We start from the raw sequence: 20,192 nt of genomic DNA on the forward strand, positions 1-20,192 counted from the left end.
AAAAGAAGTTGATTTGGTTTTGGTTTAAGATTTAAAGATTATCTCAAGATGGTAGTTGGGGGGGTTCATCCAGCGTCTGTGGTTCCAGAAAGTCTAGAGTCGATGACAATTAAAATTTTCTTCTGTATTTTTCCTCTTTTCATCAAGATTTTTCTATAGAGACTTTAATCAAAATATTCAGTTGTAGCTGGGCACCATTCATTTTTTTTTTTAAATGCATTTTATTGAAACATAATTTATGTACAGTGAAATACACAAAACTAACGTGACGTGGGTTATTGCTTTCTTTTTTGTTTTTTTGCAGTGTTCCCTCCCCTCCCCTCCCACCCTTGGCAACCAACAAAGTTTCCCTCCATACATAAACCTTCCCTTGACCCTCCACAACAACAAACTAATACTATATTTGTTTTTCTGTGATTGACTTATTTCACTCAGCATAATGTCCTCCAAGTTCATCCATGTTGTGCAGTGTTTTTGCAGACTTTACATTATTCTTTAGTGCTGCATAGCATTCCATTGTGTGTATGTACCATAGTTTGGTCATCTACTCTTCTGTTGATGGGCACATAGGTGGTTTTTATGTTTTTGCTATTGTAAATAGTGCTGTGATGAATGTGAGTGTACATTTATCTGTTCCTGTCTGGCTCTCACCTCTCTAGGATATATACCTAATGGGTATATATCCATTAATAATGGGATTGCTGGGTCAAATATGGTAGCTCCAATTCCAGGTTTCTAAGTAATCACCATACTGCTTTCCACAGCGGTTGTGTCAGTTCACAGTCCTAGCAGCAGTATATAAGAGTCCCAGTCTCTCCACATCCCCACCAGCATTTGTTATTTTCTGTCTCATTGAACCTTGCCATCAGTGTTGAGGTGAGATGGTATCTCGTCGTTTTGATTTACATCTGGATGATGGCTAATGATTGTAAGCATCTCTTCATGTATATGAAAATCCTCCTTGGTGAAGTGTCTGTTGATGTCTTCTGCCCATTTTTCAATTGGATTGTTAATCCCTTTGCTGTTGAGGTGTTGGAGTTTTCTATGAATATAAAGGGGTAAGTCCCTTGCCAAATAATGTAATTATTGACAAGTATGAATTTGTTGCTGTCATTTTGTTATGTGCTTTTTCATGTTGTTTATTTCCTTGTTCTATATAATTTTCTGTGCTGAGTTCATTTTGTTTATGAATTGTGTTATAACTTCCTTCATTGCTATTGTTTTAGTATTTGCTAAATATTTGTGCTGGTCTTCTTTTTCATTTTGATGTGAAGGTTTATTATTTTTCTTTGAGGTTCCCCTGTGATTTATAGTTTTCTTCCCAAGTTTAGGCAGTCCATTCTATCTTGTAGTTGTCTTGACTTCCCTACCACTTAGAAGTTCTGTAACGACACAGTTTTTTCCCTCATTTTGGTTTGTAGTTGTCCTCATTTGTCAATTAATGTCTCCGGTTCCCTGTTCACAATCTTGTAGGCTTATTTACTTTGAATACTTCTGTAACTGGGTTGGTTTCTGGATTATGTCATCATGTGTGTTAATGGTCAGTTGTTGTTTGGTGGTGTTGCTTCTGTCCAAAGGACTCCCTTTAGCATCTTTTGTAAGGTTGGTCTGGTTTTATCAAATTCCCTTACTTTCTCCTTATCTGGAAATGTCCTAATTTGCCATCATATTTGAAGAACAGTTTTGCTGGGTATTTGGAAGGAAGGTTGAGCAATCTACTTCCATAGTGATACTGCCTCGGAAACCCCAAGGAGGGGTCGCTATATGAGTTGGATCAGACTCTACGGCAGTGAGTTTGGTTTTTTGGGGTTTTTTTTGCTGGGTAGATAAATCTTAGTTGGAAATTTTTCTCTTTCTGGGTTGTATATATACCATCCCATTGTCTTCTTGCCTGCATGGTTTCTGCCAAGAAATCCAAGCTTAGTCTTACTGGTTGCCCCTTGTAGGTAACTTTTCGTTTTTCCTGTGCTGCTTTCAGGATTCTTTATTTATCTTTGGTTTTGGTGAGTTTGATGATACATTTTGGTGATTTTCTTTTGGGGTCTATCCTGTTTGGTGTTCATTGGACTTCTTGAATGGATATATTCTTACCTTTCATCATTCCAAGAAGATTCTCTTCTAACAAATCTTTGACAATTTTCTCAGTGGTTTTATTCGTCTCTTCCTGTTCAGGAATTCCAATGGCATGTAGATTATTCCTTTTGATGGTATCCCACGTGAACCCTAGGCTTTCTTCATTTTGTTTTGATCTTTTTTCTGGTTGATCCCTTTCCAAAGAAGTATTGAGGTATTTGCCTTCAATTTCACTAATTCTATGTTCCATTGATACAATTCTACTCCTTTGCCCATTCAATGTGTTATCTATTTCTGAAAATTTAGTATTAGTTTTCTGGTTTTCTATCTGCAGATTTTGTATCATTTCTAATTTTTCATTTATTTAGTCATTTTGTTCTTGTATTGTCTTTTGAAATTGTTCAAGGGTTTTCTCTGTGTTTTCCTCAATTTTATCAGTGTTTTCCTTGATCTCTCTCTCAATCAGTTGAAGATAACCTAAATATAATTCTTTTGAAGTCCTTATCAGGGAATTCCAATGCTGTGTCTTCCTCAGGGATGTGTTTTGGGTCTGTATCCTGGTCCCTTGTTTCTCCTGCTTTATCTTGCTTCTTTGTGTGGACTGTGATGCTCTCTTGTCTTTAGGCATTGTGACATTTTTTGTGTTTATGTTTAATTGGTTATTGTTTGTTGGAGTGACTTGCCCGTGATTTTTGTTTTCTTTGTATGTTATCTATGTAAGCAGAGTATTGTGCTGTGCTCCTCTATTCGCTAATTGGTAGTACTTATTCACTCACTACCTGTCTCCTTTCCTGTTGTCAGCCTCCTGCATGTCCCTGCCATCCTTGGCAAACGGAGCCTATTTTTAGGTCCCTGGAATCCGGATGAGAATGCTGTCACTTAAAAATCCAAAATGGTCACTGCTTTTAAACATTGAAAATGGCTGTGCCCTTGGTCACTTTAAATTTCCAAAATGGATGCTGCTTGTAAACATTCAAAATGGCTGCGCCCTCTGGACAGCTGAAAGTCCACAGCTCAGGTTGTCTCTCTATTTGCTTTTTCCCTTCCTAGTCATAGGCCTCGGAAGGAAGGTTGGGCAATCCTACTTCCGTAGTGATACTGCCTGGGAAACCCAAGGAGGGGTCGCTATGAGTCGGGGCCGACTCGACAGCACATAACAACAACAACAACAAGTCATAGGCCACCAGTGCAGTCGTCTCTGCAGTCCTTGGTGACCAGGGCTGATCTTTAGGTCAATTCTGAGGTCCCAACACCACTTGGAAATATTCAGGCTGTTGGTCCCATCACAGTAGCTGACAGTCCGCTGCTCCCACCATCTCTGTACTCTTTTCATTCAGGTTTTTCCACTAGTTGGTTCCTAATCCACCTGTGTATACTTCCAGGATTATCTTCTGTATCTCTGTCAATTGGTTTCTCTTTTCTTTGTTAAAGAGGGTCTGTGTAGCTTGTCTGCCTATCCCTCCACCCTACTGGAAGTCTCGCTATCCAGTTCTTGTCTCATGGAGGCAGTTAGCCAAACATTCCACATCAGCTACTCCTGCCTCTCCTCCTTCCTCTGTTGCTCCCGGCAAATAGAGACCAATTGTTACCCTTAGATGACCACTTGCAAGCTTGTTACCCTTAGATGACCACTTGCAAGCTTTTAAGATCCCAGGCAGTAAGCAGTGAAGTAGAAGGTAGAACAAAAACACTGAACATGTTGTTAGGCCAATTAACGGGGACGTCTAATGAAACATGATGCTAAACCTCTACTAAGAAACCACATCCCGTGAGGTGTTTGGTTGTACCTAAGCAATTTCAGGTGCTACTCTTTTTTTCAGTCTTTTTTCTTTGTTGGAAATATATCTGTCACACAACTTGCACAAGTTTAACTTTTTACAAGTATACAATTAAGGCTAGTCTCTGTATAACCTGTGCATCGCCTCCAGTTGTTAAATAACATTGTTAGATGTTTGAGAAATAAATCGACTTTTATAAAATGTTAAACTATGTGCTGAAGTAAGTAGTTTAAATGTTACTTAATGTGGTGATTTCGTGGGAAGCAGATTCCATGCCAATTCATGGATTCTAATACCTTAAGTTCTTACAAATTAATTTTAATTACCCCTTGAAACTTACTTGTTGCCATTTCCTTATGAAAGTAGTAGATATTACTGTTGAGTCAGTCCTGACTCAATGACCCCTCCTTGGGTTTCTGAGGCAGTATCTCTACAGAAATAGATTACCCAGTCTTCCTTCTGAAGAGTGGCTAGTGGGTTTGAACCACCAGCCTTCTGGTTAGCAGTCAAATGCCATAGGCACTATGCTGCCACAGCTCCCATGAAAGTAATAGATAGTCCTCAGATAATCAGTCTAATCAAGTTACTTTCAACTGGTTTTTCCATATTGTATTGGTTGTATTAGATGAATTAGATTTTTCTTTTCGCCTCTGTTGATTTAAATTCTGCTTAGGCATTGTGTGTATTCAGAATGTTCAAGAGAACTTTTTAAAATGAAGTTACTACTGTCTTCACAGCTGCTTATTACCGTGGCATTCAACCAACCTGTTAAGCTTTATTCCATGAAATTTCAAGGGCCGGATAATGGTGAGTAAAGGGCAGTTTTTCTTTAAATTCCTGCTTTGTAGACCTTTTAGCACATATTTAAAACTTTTTTAATAAATAGAAATAGATATACCTTATTTTGGGAAAGAGTAAAATTATGTCATCTTTAATTGTTTCTGAAACAAGCCAGTGATATAAATGAGTGAACAAATGATATGAGATTATTAGGGGCTGAAAGCAAGGGAAAAGGATTTGTTTTAAATTCCTTCTATTATAGATGATAAAACTGAGGTTTTAACTTCCTACTGGTGCTTCTTGTTGTTGTTGTTATGTGCCATAGAGTCAGACCTGACTCACAGTGACCCCTCCTTGGGCTTCCGAAGCAGTATCACTACGGAAGTAGATTGCCCCATCTTCCTTCCGAGGAGTGGCTGGTGGGTTTGAACTGCCAGCCTTCTGGTTAGCAGTCAAGTGCCTTAGCCACTATGCTACCAGAGCTCCCTACTGGTGCTTTGTTGTTGTTGTTGTTATTTGCCGTCAAGTCACTCCCGACTCATAGCGACCCCTCCTTGGGTTTCCGAGGCAGTATCACTACGGAAGTAGGATTGCCCAACCTTCCTTCTGAGGAGTGGCTGGTGGGTTTGAACCGCCAGCCTTCTGGTGAGCAGTCAAGTGCCTTAGCCACTAATGGTTTTGTCTTCTTTGTATCAGTGCCTGTTGTGATATTGTGTTGTAAACGTGACTGTAGAGCTGGAATTTCTATTCTCTGTAGAATTTCTTCCCTCCTTTTTTTCTGTTTTTGTTGAGCTTTTTGGGGGGGGGGCAGCTGGTATTTTATTTTTGTTTGTAATTGATTAGGAGGATAGCGAGGGTCCTGATTATTAGATTGTGTTACTTCTCACTTATTATTATAAAATTTTCCTATGTTGATAATATTACATTATAGTGATTATAGCTTTAACTCTGTAAATACAAAGTATTTTTAAAAGGGGATGTTGTAGAGAGGAGTATTTAAACAATGTGGATTTCTTAATATTTCTTAATTACTTACAAAATATGGGTGTTAGCTTGTACTCTGAAGTTAAAGGGACTAAGATGTTCTGTAACGTGGTCTTACCCTTGAGAACATCTCATTCTCTAAAATAAGATTTGGCAATTTGTGTAATTATTTCCCTTTTAGATAAATAGTGTCAATGATAATACTTTCCTCCTAAATAACAAAATGTAGTAATTTTTGGAACTGTAATATCTAACTCAAATGTTACTCCTCTTATGAAAGTTAAATTAACCTCCAGATACTGGCATAATCTATTGCTACCTTCCCTATACCTCTACACCGGTAGTATTATGTTTATCTCAATAAGGAGCTTTGGTGGCACAGTGCCTAAGGCATTTGACTGTTAACCAGAGGTTGGTGGTTCAAACCCACCAGCTGCTCTGCGGAAGGAAGATAGGGCAGTTGTTCTGGTTACCTATTGCCACTCTCACAGGAATATCCTGCATATGGGATGGCTTGACAAACAGGAGTTTATTCTCTTACATTTCGGGAAGCTAGAAGTCCGAGTTCAAAGTGCCAGGTTCTAGGGGTTGAGTGAAAGCCCCTTGACCTTGGGCTTCAGCTCTGCCTCCTACTCCCAGCCCACTGAAGGTAGAGACTACTCTTCACTCAGGCAGCTATTGGCTGCTGAGGCTAACAAGCCCAAGGTTGACAAATAAAACGGCACAGTCCCAATGTTACCAAACCACACGGCAGGCCATTAATTCAAGTCCATTGAAAGTCCCAAGGTTGGCAGAGCATGGCAGGCTGATGAACAACAACACAGCTACATGCATGGTTCAAGTGTGCCATAAGCTAGAGACCATTCCCAGAGCTTATATATGGGAAGCAGACCACATCCCTAAGGCGGCTGCTCTGCTCACAGTAGATTCCACCATGGAGTTGATTACCAGTTTTTCATCATGGGGAATACTACATCCAGCTGCCCAGCCACTCAACCAGGTCCGACAAAATTGACACACAAGCTTAACCACCACAGCAGTCTACTTCCATAAAGATTTGTTGCCTCGAATACCCCACGCGGGTCGCTGTGAGTCAGAATCAGCTTGTGGGAGTGGGTTTTTAGTATATTTTTTTGTAGTTGAGAGCAGGGACTCTGTGTGTGTGTGTGTGTGTGTGTGTTGTAATCCAGGGTTTAGTATAGTGCTAGCTAAATCTAAAAGATGTACTAAATGCTTACTGAAAAAGAAATGGATGGTTATCATAGTACTAAGATTTTCTTTTAAGTTCTAAACATGGAGGTCTGTGGAAGTATTTCTATCAGAGCTTTGAATTGGTTAAGTCTAGTTTGATCCCCTGTTGAAAATTTGCAGTGCTATCCCAGATTTCAGAGTCTGTATTTTACCAAGATCATCAAGGAATTATTTTTGTTTTTGTTTGTTTATAGTCCTTTCCTTTTCTTTATTTTCTTATATTTCTATTTCTTTATTTCTTTTTAATTTTAATTTTGTTGTTGAGAATATACATAGCAAAACATACACCAATTCAATGTGTTTGTTTCTATGTGTCCGTTTGTTTCTATATGTACGATTTGGTGACATGGAGTACATTTTTCAAGTTGAGCACCCATTCTCACCCTCCTTTTCTGACTTATTCCTTCCTCATTAACATAAACTCACTGCCCCATAAGGTTCCTGTCTAATCTTTCAGAGATAGTGTTGCCAATTTCGTTCTCTGCAAACTTGTTGCTCTCTAGTCAATTTTGACTCATATTGACCATTTAAAACAGTAGAACTGCCCTGTAGGGTTTGCAAGCAAGGCTGTTATTTTTACAGCAGCATGCTGCCACATACGTCTCTTGTGGAGCAGCTGGTAGGGTTCAAACCTTGCAAACCATGACCTTTTGGGTAGCAGTTAAGCACTTAATCACTGTGCCAGCAGGGCTACTTTGAGTCCATAGATACAGTTTTCCTACCTTCCCCCCAACCATCTGCAAAAAAAAAAAAAAAAAAAATCCAATGCCATCGAGTCAATTCTGACTCATACCAACCCGCATTGTCTGGTGGGTTTGAACCACCAGCCTTCTGGTTAGCAGTCAAATGCCTTAGTTACTATGCTACCAGAGCTTCTTCCTCCTTCTTAAAGGAGCACAATGCTCAAGACAGACCTTTTTTACTGTTGTGTGCCGTTGAGTTGGACCCGACTCACAGTGACCCCTCCTTGGGTTTCCGAGGCAGTATCACTATGGAAATGGGTTGCCCAACCTTCCTTCTGAGGAGTGGCTGGTGGGTTTGAATCACCAGCCTTCTGGTTAGTAGTCAAGTGCCTTAGGCACTAAGGTACCAGAGCTCCCAAAAGCCTACAGCACCCGGTATTCCCAGGTAGTCTCCCATCCAAATACTAACCAGGCCTGACCCTGTTTACCTTCCAAGATCAGACGAAATTGGGTGAGTTCAGGGTAGTATGGCTGTAGACATTTTTTCACTAAGTAAAATAATCGTTCAGTTTTAAGAAGACTTCAGGGGATATATATAATTTTTATTGTCATTTGGGTGACAGTTTACAGAGCAAATTCATTTTCTGTACAACAGTTCACGTACACTTTGTCTCATGACTTTGACTACAGTTTCCTACAATGCAACAGCTCTCTTCTCACTTCCTCCCCATAGTTACCTCTTCCCTGTGTCCTTCCCTCCCATGCATTCTTGCCCCCAAGCTGTCTCCTTGTGCATACACAGCCTTCAGGAGATATTTTTGTTGTAGGTGTAAAGATTATCTCAGGTCAATAATTTAGGGTTTCATCCATCCTCCATGGCTTCAGAAAGACTACAGTTCTTGAGAATTTTATAGCATTTGGAATTCTGTTCTGCATTTTCTCCCTTTTGATCAGGATTTTTCTATAGAATCTTTGATCAAGATGTTCAGTAATGGTGAGGTATCATCTAGTTCTTCTCAGAACTATTTTATTTATTTAACTATTTAACTATTTTATTTATTTTATTTTAATTTGTCTCATGGCAAATAAATCAGTTATTCATGGAGGCAGTTAGCCACACTTTGTTTGCTACTCTCATTCCTGACTCTCCTTCCTCTGTTGTTCCAAGTAAATAGAGACCCATTGTTTATCCTTACATGGCTGCCGGCAAGCTTTTAAGATCCCAGGAAGTACGCAGTGAACTAAGAGGTAGAACAAGAGCATTAAACGTGTTATTAGGCCAGTTAACTTGGATGTCCCATGAAACCATGACCCTAAACCTTCAAACCCAGGAACTAAATCCAATGAGGTATTTGGTTGTACATAAGCAGCCTCAGCAACAACTCTTTTTTTTTTTTTTTGTCTTGTCATTGTAACTATATCTGAAGAAGCTCTGGTGCCACGTGTGTAGGGCATTTGGCTGCTGACCAGAAGGTCAGCGGTTTACACCCACTAGCCGCTCTATGGAAGGAAGATGGAGTCTACTTCCATAAAGATTTATAGTCTCGGAAACCCAATGGAGCTCACTATGAGTCAGCATTGACTTGATGGCAGTGAATTTCGGTGTTTTTTTTTGCTAACTATTTCTGTTACACAACTTTTATCAGTTCACCTTTTTCCAAATGTGCAACTTATTGACAGCAATTAGAATAGTCAGCTGTGCAACCCTACCATTAATCAGTGCAATTTTTCTATCACTGTCAAACCCTCTTTTCTTCTCTCTCTTCTACCTCTGGTCACCACTAATAAACTTTGGTCTCTCTACATTTTTCTCTGTTCTTGTCCTTTTATATAAGTGAGTGAGGTCATAAAATATTTGTCCTTTTGTGATTGACTTACTTCCTCGGGATAATGTCTTCAAGCTCCATGCATACTGTAGCTTGTATTAACACTTCAGTTCTCTTACTGGCTGAGTAGTATTCCACTGTATGTATGTGTCACGTTTTGTTTATCCATTTATGTTTTGATGGGCATTTACGTTGTTTCTATCTTTGACTATGGTGGATAGTGCTGCAATGAACTTGCTGTACAAGTCTCATTTGAGTCTGCTTTTAAGTCTTTCAGTTATTTACTTAGGAGTGGAATTGCTGAGTCATACGGTAGTTCTATTTTTAGTTATTTGAGGAATCATCACGCTCTTTTCCAGAGCACTGTACCATTTTGCATTTCCACCAACAGTAGTTAAAGGTTCTGATTTTTTTTTTTTTTTTAACCATAGCCATTCTAGTGGTGATATAATGGTGTCTCATTGTGGTTTTGATTTGCACATCTCTGATAACTAATGACACTGAATATTTTTATTCTCCCAGTCAGTAGTATATCTTTTCACTCTTTTGGTAAAGTATTTTGATGAATAAATGTTTTTAATTTTTAAGAGGTCCCATTTATTTATTTATTTTATCTTTCGCTGTTTGTGCTTTTGTTACTGTTTTAGATAATCCATTACTGAAAGCTAGGCCTGATAGCATTTGCCCCTGCTTTCTTCTTAGGATTTTAAGGTTTTACTTTGCATATTTAGATCCTTAATCCATTTTGAATTTGTTTTTTTGTGTATGGTGTAAGGCAAAGATCCCATTTATTTTTAAATGTGGAAATCCAGTCTTCCCAGCCCTATTTATTGAAGAGGCTCTTTCTTCTCCATGGGATGAACTTAGCCCTTTGTCAAAAATCACAACTATAGATGAGTGGGCTAATTTCTGGATTTTCAGTTCTATTGCATTGATCTTTGCGTCTGTTGTCACACCAGTACCAGGCTGTTTGATTATTATAGTTGTACAGTTTGAAAATCAAGAAGTGTGAGTCCTCCTTCTTTGTTCTTTTTGTTCAGCATGTTTTTCAGCTTTTCAGGGCCTCCTGCCTTTCCATATAAAGTTAAGGATTGTTTTTTTTTTTATTTCTGTGAAGAAGGCTGTTGGGAATTTGATTGGGAATGCACCGAATCTGTAGCTTGCTTTGGGTAGTATTGACATCTTAACGATATTAAATCTTCCAATCAAAGAACATGGAACATCCTTCCATTTGTTTAAGTCTTTGTTAAGCAGCGTTTTACAGTTTTCATTGTCTAAGTCCTTCACCCCACTGGGTTTATTTATTTGTAGGTATTTTATTTTATTAGATGCTATTGTAAATAGAATTGGTTCCCCAGTTTCCCTTTCAGATTTCTCATTGTTGTGTATAGAAACCCAACTACTTGTTTGTTGACTTTGCACTCTGCAACTCTGCTGAATTCCTCTTAATAGAGGAATTCTGCTAAGTTTTAATAAAGTTTTCTTGTGGATTGTGGAATTTTTTTATATATAAGATAACACCGTCTGTGAATAGAGAGAATTCTAGTTTTTATTTTCCAATCTAGATATACTTTATTTCTTTTTCTTATTGCTCTGGCTAGGACTTCTAATATATTATTGAATAGAAGTGGTAAGAGTGGACACCCTTGCCATGTTATTTTCAAGAGTAAAGAAAGCTCACAGTCTTTCTTCAGGCTTTTAGCTTTTCAAATACTTCCTGAATCATATTAAGGAATTTCCCTTCTACTCCAATCTTCTTTAGGATCATCATCAAGAAAGGGTTTTGGATTTTAGCAAATGCTTTTTCTGTGTCCATAGAAATTATCATGTGGTTCTTTTCCTTTATTCTGATGATTATCATGTATTATGTTGATTGATTTTCTAATGTTGGGCCATCCCTACATTCCTGGAATAAATCCCACTTGGTCACAGTGTATGACTCTTTCAATATGCTGTTGAATTCTGTTCTCTGGTATTTTATTGAGGACTTTTGGATCTATATTTATAAGAGATCTTATAGTTTTCTTTTTTGGGGGGGGGTCTGTCTGGTTTGGTATCGGTTATTCTTGCTGCCTAGAATGTATTAGGGCAAAAGAATCACCTGGAGATCTTGTTAAAATGTAGATTACACTTCAGTGTATCTGGTGTGTGTGTGTGTGGGGGGGATTCTCAACAGGGGTGCAACCTGTTTGAAGCCCTGGTTCTATGCAGGTATGTACCTGGTATAGTGTAAATATAATGATAAAGGGAGGAAAATACTGTAGGTTAGAGTTTTTAGCATTTTTTGTTATTCTACCACTTTACAGGTCAAGGTCCTAAATACGTAAAAATTTTTATCAACCTACCCCGATCTATGGATTTTGAGGAGGCAGAAAGAAGTGAACCAACTCAAGCTTTGGAACTAACAGAGGATGATATTAAAGAAGATGGCATTGTCCCACTTCGTTATGTTAAGTTTCAGAATGTTAACAGTGTAACTGTAAGTAGTATTTCATTCAGATATGTTTAAAGGGTTTTTTACTATCTTGAGTATCCTACATAATTAGAAGTAATCTTTTAAAGTAGTTTTTTGTCCATCAGTTTGAGATGAGTTGAGATGTATAATGGACTAATTAAACTTTCTTTTTTAATTTATCAATGTACTGTAAAGAGGAGGGCCTGGTTTTTTTTTTTTTTTTTTAATACGTTTGTTTATTTTATTTTATATACATATATGATGTTGTTGTTGTTAGGTACTGTTGAGTCCGTTTTGGTGCCTAGCATGACCCTATGTGACTGAGTAGCTAACTGCTCTATAGGGTTTTCATGGCTATAATCTTTTCAGAAATAGTTTGCCAGGTCTTTCTCTTGTGGAACCATGGATGGGTTCAAACCACTAACTCTTCTGTTAGCAGCCAGGTGCTTGACTGTTAAGTGCCACCAGGACTCCGTGTGTGTGTGTGTGTGCATGGGTATGTGTGTTTATACACTATATAGAGAGGATCCTTGGTGGTTAAACACTGAGTTGCTAACCAGAAGGTTGATGGTTCAAACCCACTAGCTGCTGCATGGGAGAAGGATCTTTACAGAAGCTGATTGCCAAGTCTTTCTCCCATAAGACCACTGGGTTAGGTTCAAACTGCTAACCTTCTGGTTAGCAGCCAACTGTTTAACTGTATGTGCCACCAGAGTTCCGTATGTGTGTATTTATAGTGTGTGTGTGTGTGTGTGTACATACAAATATATATATATGGCAACTTTGGTTAAAAATTTATTCTAGAACATTTTTCCTTAAACTGAAGGTATTTGGGATTATCTTTTATATCTGATCATATGTGGTCATGCATTTTGTAAAGCCTTATTTTTCTAAGGCGTCCCTGGGTGGTGAAAACCAGCCAGAAAGTTGGCAGTTTGACACCACACAGAGGTGTCTCAGAAGACAGGCCTGGCCATCTGCTTCTGAAAGGTCACAGCCTTGAAAACTCCTTGGAGCTGTTCTGCTCTGCACATGTGGGGTCACCGAAAGTGAGAGTTAACTCGACAGTAGCCAACAACAATAAAGACAGTGTTTACTTTTTTAGAATATGGCATTGTTAATAGTCAATGTGGTGGTTATAAGTTTTACATTTTGTAAAATGACTTAAAATATATCTTAATATTGCATTGTGGGTGATAGGATTTTCTTTAAGTGATAAATTTTAATGTTATAAAAGTATCAGCTCATAAAAGACACCTCCTGCTTAGCAGTTATTAATTGCTTTTGAGAATTTTCATATTGAAACCCATATCCCCCAGGCCTTCAGAGGTGGTGGCAAGGGGGGTAGAATAGAATAGCAAAACAGCTAGAAAAAGAAGTGGGAACTAACACAGAGTCACTAAGGATAAGCCATGCCAGACCAATGTCATTTCTTTGTTTTACTGGAATGATTATGTTTTTTATAAATTAGAACATTGCTTTAGTGTGTGCTTATTTCTAGGCGGCTTTCAGTGGACTTTTCTTGAAATACACTAACTAATAATATGAATAATAATCAGGTTGAGTTTTAGTGTTCGCAATATCCTACCCATGTAAAATTGAAGAAAAAGTTATGTTAAACTAGAACCCTGGGTATCAAATATTTTCCTGACTTGATCCAATTCATATTTGTCATATACCCTCCGTTAATAATGCTTTTTTCTACTTCGTGATGAAGAGAATGGCATTTATCTGTTGGAAAAACCTTTTGCCCAGAGGTCCTCATAAAATCTCTGCCATCATTAAGAATAACTGATTATATAGTTTTCTCTTGATAGGCTCAAGTCTTTATGTTCTACCTTAATCAAAATTTTGGTCAGTGACTTCTGAATCAAGACACAGAAAGCATGCCTGTGCTTCTTTTGAAGGCATAAAACTAGAAGGCAGAGTGAACCAGAAGTAGGACTCAAAATGACAGCTTTGATCAGAGGTCCTAGACAAAGCAAGTAGATGGATTTTAAAAGCATTAATTCTGAATGATTGTGCTTGGTTCAAAGAACAAATGTATCTACAAGTAAACAGCAGGGGACCTGCTTTACTACTCCACTTACTGTTTGGGGGCTCAGAATTTATCATTGACAGTAATTTGAGATCAATCTATGGTTGCTTAAAAATCAACAAAAACTGATGAATGCTCTCTTAGAATGAAAGAAGTGTGTAGAGCAAATTAAGGGATGCAATATTAACTAGACAACATCTGGACTGTTGTGTTTTTTAAAAATGGGGTAAACCTTGAAAAAGGATCTATGCATAAAGCTGCTATCACCTAATGCTGAGGAGGGTATTTGTAATAGAAAGTAAATGGTCAAGCTTAAAAAATTACAGAGGATACGCTATAGTTAGAGTTGTATGCCTGTTTCCAGAGCTATTACTGCTTTTACTATTCTAGGACATCTCACTATTGCAGCATTTTCTGTAAAAGATTTTAATTATGATCCCTTCATACATCACAGTAAATTATCTTGAACTTGTGTATGTGGGTGGCTCACCAACTGTGGAGAAGATAAATATAACAGGGCAAACAGTGGAATTAATAGTACTATAGGAGAACAGTTCTAAATATTATATTGTTGTATGCCACTGAGTCGTCTCCTTCCCATAGTGCCCATTTGTACAACAGATACAACAGAATGAAACTCTGTCCGGTCCTGTGCCAGCCTCACAGTCACTCCTGTACCTGAGCCCATTGCTGCAGCCACCATGGCAACCCATCTTGTTGAGGGCATTCCCCTCTCTCATTGACCCTCCACTTTACCAAGCATGACATCCTTCTCCAGAGAATGGTCCCTTCTGACAACATGACCAAAGTAGGTGAGACGAAATCTGACCATTTTCACTTTCAAGGAGCATTCCAGCTGTTCTTCTTCCAGGACAGATTAGTTAGTTCTCTTAGCAGTCCATGATACTTTCAGCATTCTTCACTGAATCTAAGAAGGTGGACTATATGAAGAAGAATGTAACATCAAGATTGGAAGAAGGCTCATTAACAACCTGAGATATGCAGATGACACGACTTTGCTTGCTGAAAGTGAGAATGACTTGAAGCACTTACTGATGAAGGTTAAAGACTACAGTCTGAAGTGTGGATTACACCTCAGTATAAAGAAAACAAAAATCCTCACAACTGGACCAATAAAGAGCATCATGATGAATGGAGTAAAGATTGAAGTTGTCAAAGACTTTATATTACTTGGTTCTACAATCAACTCCAGTGGAAGCAGCAGTTAAGACATCAAAAGATGTATTGCATTGGGCAAATCTATTGCAAAAGACCTCTGTCAAGTGATGAAGAGCAAAGATACCTCCTTGAAGACTAAGATGCACCTAACCTCAGCCATAGTATTTTAAATTGTCTCATATGCATGTGAGAGCTGGACAATGAATAAGGAAGAACGAAGAAGAGCTGATGCTTTTGAGTTGTGGTGTTGGCGGAGAATGGCAATAATAGCTTTGGAAAGCAGCACACAACTATAACTAGAGTGTAAAAGGAGCTCTGGTGGCATCCTCTATGTTGTTGTTATTGTTTGGTGCCATCAAATCGCATCTGATTTATAGCGACCCTGTGCACAGCAGAAGGAAACACCGCCCAGTCCCACACCAGCTCCGTGATCCCTGCTATACTTGACCCCATAGTGACAGCCACTCTGTCAATCCATCTCGTTGAGGACCTTCCCCTCTTTCATCGACCCTCTACCTTACCAAGCAAGCATGATATCCTTCTCCAGGAAATGGTCCTTTCCAACAACACGACCAAAGTAGGTGAGACGAAGTCTGGCCATTCTCACTTCCAAGGAGCATTCCAGCGGCACTTCCCCAGGACATATTTGTTAGTTCATTTAGCATTCCATGGTACTTTCAGCATTCTTCACCAGCACCACAGCTCAAAAGCATCAGTTCTTCTTCGTTCTTCTTTATTCATTGTCCATCTCTCACATGTGTATGAGGCAATTGAAAATATTATGGCTTGTGTCAGGCGTGCCTTAGTCTTCAAGGAGACATCTTTGCTCCGCCGCACTTGAAAGAGGTCCCTTTTATTAAATTACTCCTCTATAATATTACTTCTCTATAATATTACATCTTGGAAGGAAGATGGGGCAATCTACTTCCGTAGTGATACTGCCTCGGAAACCCAAGGAGGGGTCGCTGTGAGTCAGGTCCCACATAACAACAACATAATATTACATAGGCGCTCTGGTAGCGTAGTGCCGAAGGCATTTGACTATTAACCAGAAGGCCGGCGATTCAAACGCACCAGCCACTCCACGGAAGAAAGGTTGGGCAATCTACTTCTATAGTGATACTTCATTGGAAACCCAAGGAGGGGTCACTATGAGTTGGGGCCAACTTGATGTCACGTAACAACAACAACAACATAATATTACATAATATGGATTAATCCTTACAAAGCATGGAAGATACTTTTATTAGTAATCTAGGGAGATCAAATAAACTTAAAGCATGTTTATGAAAAAAGGATTGTAACTTTAAATATAAAAATTTTTTCTTTTTTTTAAATATGTAGATATTTGTTCAGTCCAATCAAGGTGAAGAAGAAACAACAAGGATTTCATATTTTACTTTTATTGGTACTCCAGTCCAGGCAACAAATATGAATGACTTCAAACGAGTAAGTTTGTATAAATTATATTTAAGGGAAGTAAAAAATACCGTAAAATTTTTAAAGGAATACTTTCAAATATTTAGTCATCATTTTTTTAACTACAAAAGATCGCAAGTTATATTGTGTTATGAAATTTAATAAGAACTCTTGTGCTTAAGTTCAGCAAGTTCTCCTAATTACACTTAGGAATTCAACTAAGAAATAGGATTCTGTAATAAAAATGATAAATCTTACTGATACGGTGTCTAGTGATTCATGTAATGGCTTCTACATAAGAGTGAGGAGCTCTGATGGTGCAGTGTGTAAGGCATTTGACTGCTAACCAGAAGGCTGTGGCGGTTCAAACCCACCAGGGGTAAAGATAATAGTTCGGCTATATAGAAAATGACAAAGGATAATGGACAAACAGGAGCAAGATAAATACATTTTTGAAAGTAGTGAAGTTTTTAAGGCCTTTGGTGATGTTTTTATCATTATTTCTAATAAAAACATTTTAAATGACTTGAATAGTTTTAATCAGAAAGAATGGACTCAGTTTTACTACACTGAGATGCTCACTTTCCAAACCCCCTACATATAAATAATTTATTTATAAGGAAAAATTCTAAAATTTTACATAGAATTTATAGGGTCCATGAGATCTTTAGGAATAAGGTCTAATCCTCTTCTTAAGTTTGTGGAACTTCTAATTGTTAATAGTTCCTAAACCAAAAACCAAACTCACTGTCCTTGAGTCAGATCCAACTCGTTGCAACTCCTGCTTGGGTTTCTGAGGCAGTATCACTACAGAAGTAGATTGCCCAACCTTCCTTCTGAGGAGTGGCTGGTGGGTTTGAACCGCCACCTTCTGGTTAGCAGTCAAATGTCTTAGGCACTGCGCCACCAGAGCTCCTAAGAGCACTCTTAGATGCACAGTCAGATCCTGGAAGAGATAGAGAGCTCAGAATACCATTTGCTAGATACAGTTTAGATGAGTGGCAGGCAGCACCTAGGACCTTGACATCACCGTGTTTCTGATGTCTGCATCTGCTGTGCTCTCTAGACCTTGAAGTGGTAATAAGAGAAGGGTTTCCCTAGAGCTGCCAGTGCCTGCAGGAAGAAGCACCGAGTTAACACTTTAGACCCCTGTATGAAGATTGGAGCTGTCAAGTATCTTGAGAACTCTCACTCTTTCAGGTCATATATGCAGATCTCATTTAATTTAATTACAGGGAAACTCAAATTGTAAGACAGTTGTATTCTGTTGTACAAAACTTGAAAACCTTGAGAATAGATATTTTAGTGGTCATTTTTCAAATCTTTATCTTCTTGCCTCAGAGCGTAACTTCTAGAGCTACAGAAATAATTAAGTGCTTAGGTCCATCACGTCTAGATTTTGACATGTATTGGGACAGGTCAGAAGAAGCAGAAATTAAACATCTACCTCTCTTTATGATTCAAATATGTATTATTGGGAAGATGTGTGAACAACAGAGACTTCTTGGTTGCCTGCTTTGTTACTTTGCTCATTTGAATTAAATGCCAATAGACTTGGCATTAACTTTGCCTTGCATAGCTTGTTTTTAGCATAATTCTTTCTTAAGTCCTACTGTTTGCCCATGCCGTTAATTTTGTTGTAGTTTCCTGCTCCTCACCCTGGTTTATGCTGTTGGTGTTCGATTTCTGTTTTTCTCTGTAAGGAAGTACCATTCCATCTTTTGTCCTTCCTCTCTCTTACCAGCCTGCCATTTGATTCAAGTTTTTCTAATTTGCATCTAAGAATGTTACATCTTTGGTTTTAATATTCTTCTCCCATCCTTTCAAGCCTACTCTTTCTCTTTTTTGACTACCAAACCACCTTTTCTGAGCTGTCTTTAGGATAACAAAGGTATTGGGTCTGTGTTTGTTTTATAAGTTAGCTGTGCATTTGTTTAACTAATACTACTATATTTCCTTGCTTAAATTACTAGAATAGCAGTTCTTAAACTTTTTTGTCTCAAGACTTACATTATTTCCATGTTTCTGTGGGCTGTGTGTATCTAATATTTACCATATTCGAAATTAAAATGGGAAAAACTTATATATATTTATTTACAGATAAAAATAAACCCATTACATGTTAGCATAAATAACCTTTAAAAATTCAAAATAACCATATTTTAAAAAAAGTTTAGTGAGAAAAGCATTGTTTTACAATTTTACATATTTCTTCAATATCTAACTTAATAGAATTCTCTCATTGTCATATCTGCTTCTGTTTTCAAGTAGTTATGAAAATATGTCAGGTAGCCTCTGGAAAATGGCTGTGTACTTGTAAGAGAATGAGAATTTAAAAGCCACATAATGATTTAGCATAATTCTGAAGGTAGTTTTGACCTGACAGATGTCCTGAAAAGGGGTCTGGATCACGCTTTGAAATTGCCACAAGAATAATTTTTACACTGTAAGCGGACCTCCTTCTCAGTTTTCTGGGCTTCTTGGCCCCTTGTGTTTAATGTTTGATCAATTTTAATTGGTGAAATGATTTTTGAAGGCTGGTAGTTCAAATCCACCAGTCGCACCTTGGAAGGACGGTTGGGCAATCTGCTTCTGTAGTGTCACCGCCCGGAAACCCCAGGATCGTGTGAGTTGGATCCAACTTGACATCAGTGAGTTTGGTTTCTTATGATCGTATAAGTAGCTCTGGTGGCATAGTGGTTAAAGCATTTGGTTTAACCAAAGTGATTAAACTTTTGGTTGGCAGTTTGAACCCACCAGCCCCTCTGTGGGAGATAGATGAGGCAGTCTGCTTCCATAAAGATTTACAGCCTTGGAAACCCTATGGGGCAGTTCTGCTCTGTCCTCAAGGGTCACTATGAATCAGAATCAACTCGATGGCAGTGTGTTGGGGTGTTAGCAGTAATATTACTAGTAATACTATATTTCTTATTAAGAGTTTTCTGAATGAGATTTCTTGTGCTTGTAGTCATTCATTTTCTTGTAGGGTTAGTCCTTAAAAGTAGGATAAGATCTCATTGTTTTTAATACTGTACTAAGTCAACAACTTCAGAATAGGAAAAATGCAATAAAAAATTTGTAGTATTTAAGTTTAACTGAAATTATCCAGTTTAGCCCTTTTTAAGGGTTGCCTATTAAAAATTTCAAATGAGTTTGGTCTCTAGTAAAGAAAATACATGGTATGATACTTGTCCCTGTAGTATTATGATAGGTGCAAGGTATGCTAGTCATGATCTTTCCTGATGTCATTATCTTTCTCTAGTGAGCTTACATTCTTGAAGAATAATACACATATGTATTACAAGGTAAAATTAATCAAAAAGCCAAGTTCAAAGCCGTGTTCCTCCACAAAACAGTCTCATAGTTTCGCAACCCAGTTAATCTTTCCTTCTTCCCTTTAGTAGCTAGAAGATCATGGGAATGCTTTGTGGAGGAAGAGGGTCTTGAACTTAGCTTTGAACATACAATTTGGATAGAAGAATAGATACCCCAGCTAGAATGAGAAAGTAGCAATATAAGCAGAACATGGAAGGATGGACTCATTTAAGGAGAAGCTGAATATAGTACTTCTTTCCCTTTGCTTGTTAAGTCTGAATTTAAAAGGTATTACACATACTCATTAGAATTTGTTGTTGTTGTTATGTGCCATCGAGTCGGCCCCGACTCATAGCGACCCCTCCTTGGGTTTCTGAGGCAGTATCACTATGGAAGTAGATTGCCCCATCT

At 38.2% G+C, this 20,192-nt stretch overlaps 1 protein-coding gene and 1 non-coding gene across 2 annotated transcripts in view; one reads left to right on the forward strand and one right to left on the reverse strand.

Moving 5' to 3' along the window:
* The window catches only part of TXNL1 (thioredoxin like 1), a 60,924-nt gene that overhangs the window by 37,429 nt on the left and 3,303 nt on the right, over window positions 1-20,192 (forward strand). The window contains exons 5-7 of the mRNA XM_007935516.2: window positions 4,589-4,658; window positions 11,682-11,854; window positions 16,392-16,496. Coding sequence (XP_007933707.1) covers window positions 4,589-4,658; window positions 11,682-11,854; window positions 16,392-16,496 — 348 coding nt within the window. The remainder of the gene's footprint in view (window positions 1-4,588; window positions 4,659-11,681; window positions 11,855-16,391; window positions 16,497-20,192) is intronic.
* Window positions 7,970-8,088, reverse strand: LOC122149518. The gene has a single exon (XR_006163172.1). It is a non-coding gene; the product is annotated as a 5S ribosomal RNA (ribosomal RNA).

Source organism: Orycteropus afer, unplaced genomic scaffold (assembly GCF_000298275.1).
Source record: "Orycteropus afer afer isolate SDZICR_OR568_19922 unplaced genomic scaffold, OryAfe1.0 scaffold00029, whole genome shotgun sequence".
NCBI classification, from domain to species: domain Eukaryota; kingdom Metazoa; phylum Chordata; class Mammalia; order Tubulidentata; family Orycteropodidae; genus Orycteropus; species Orycteropus afer.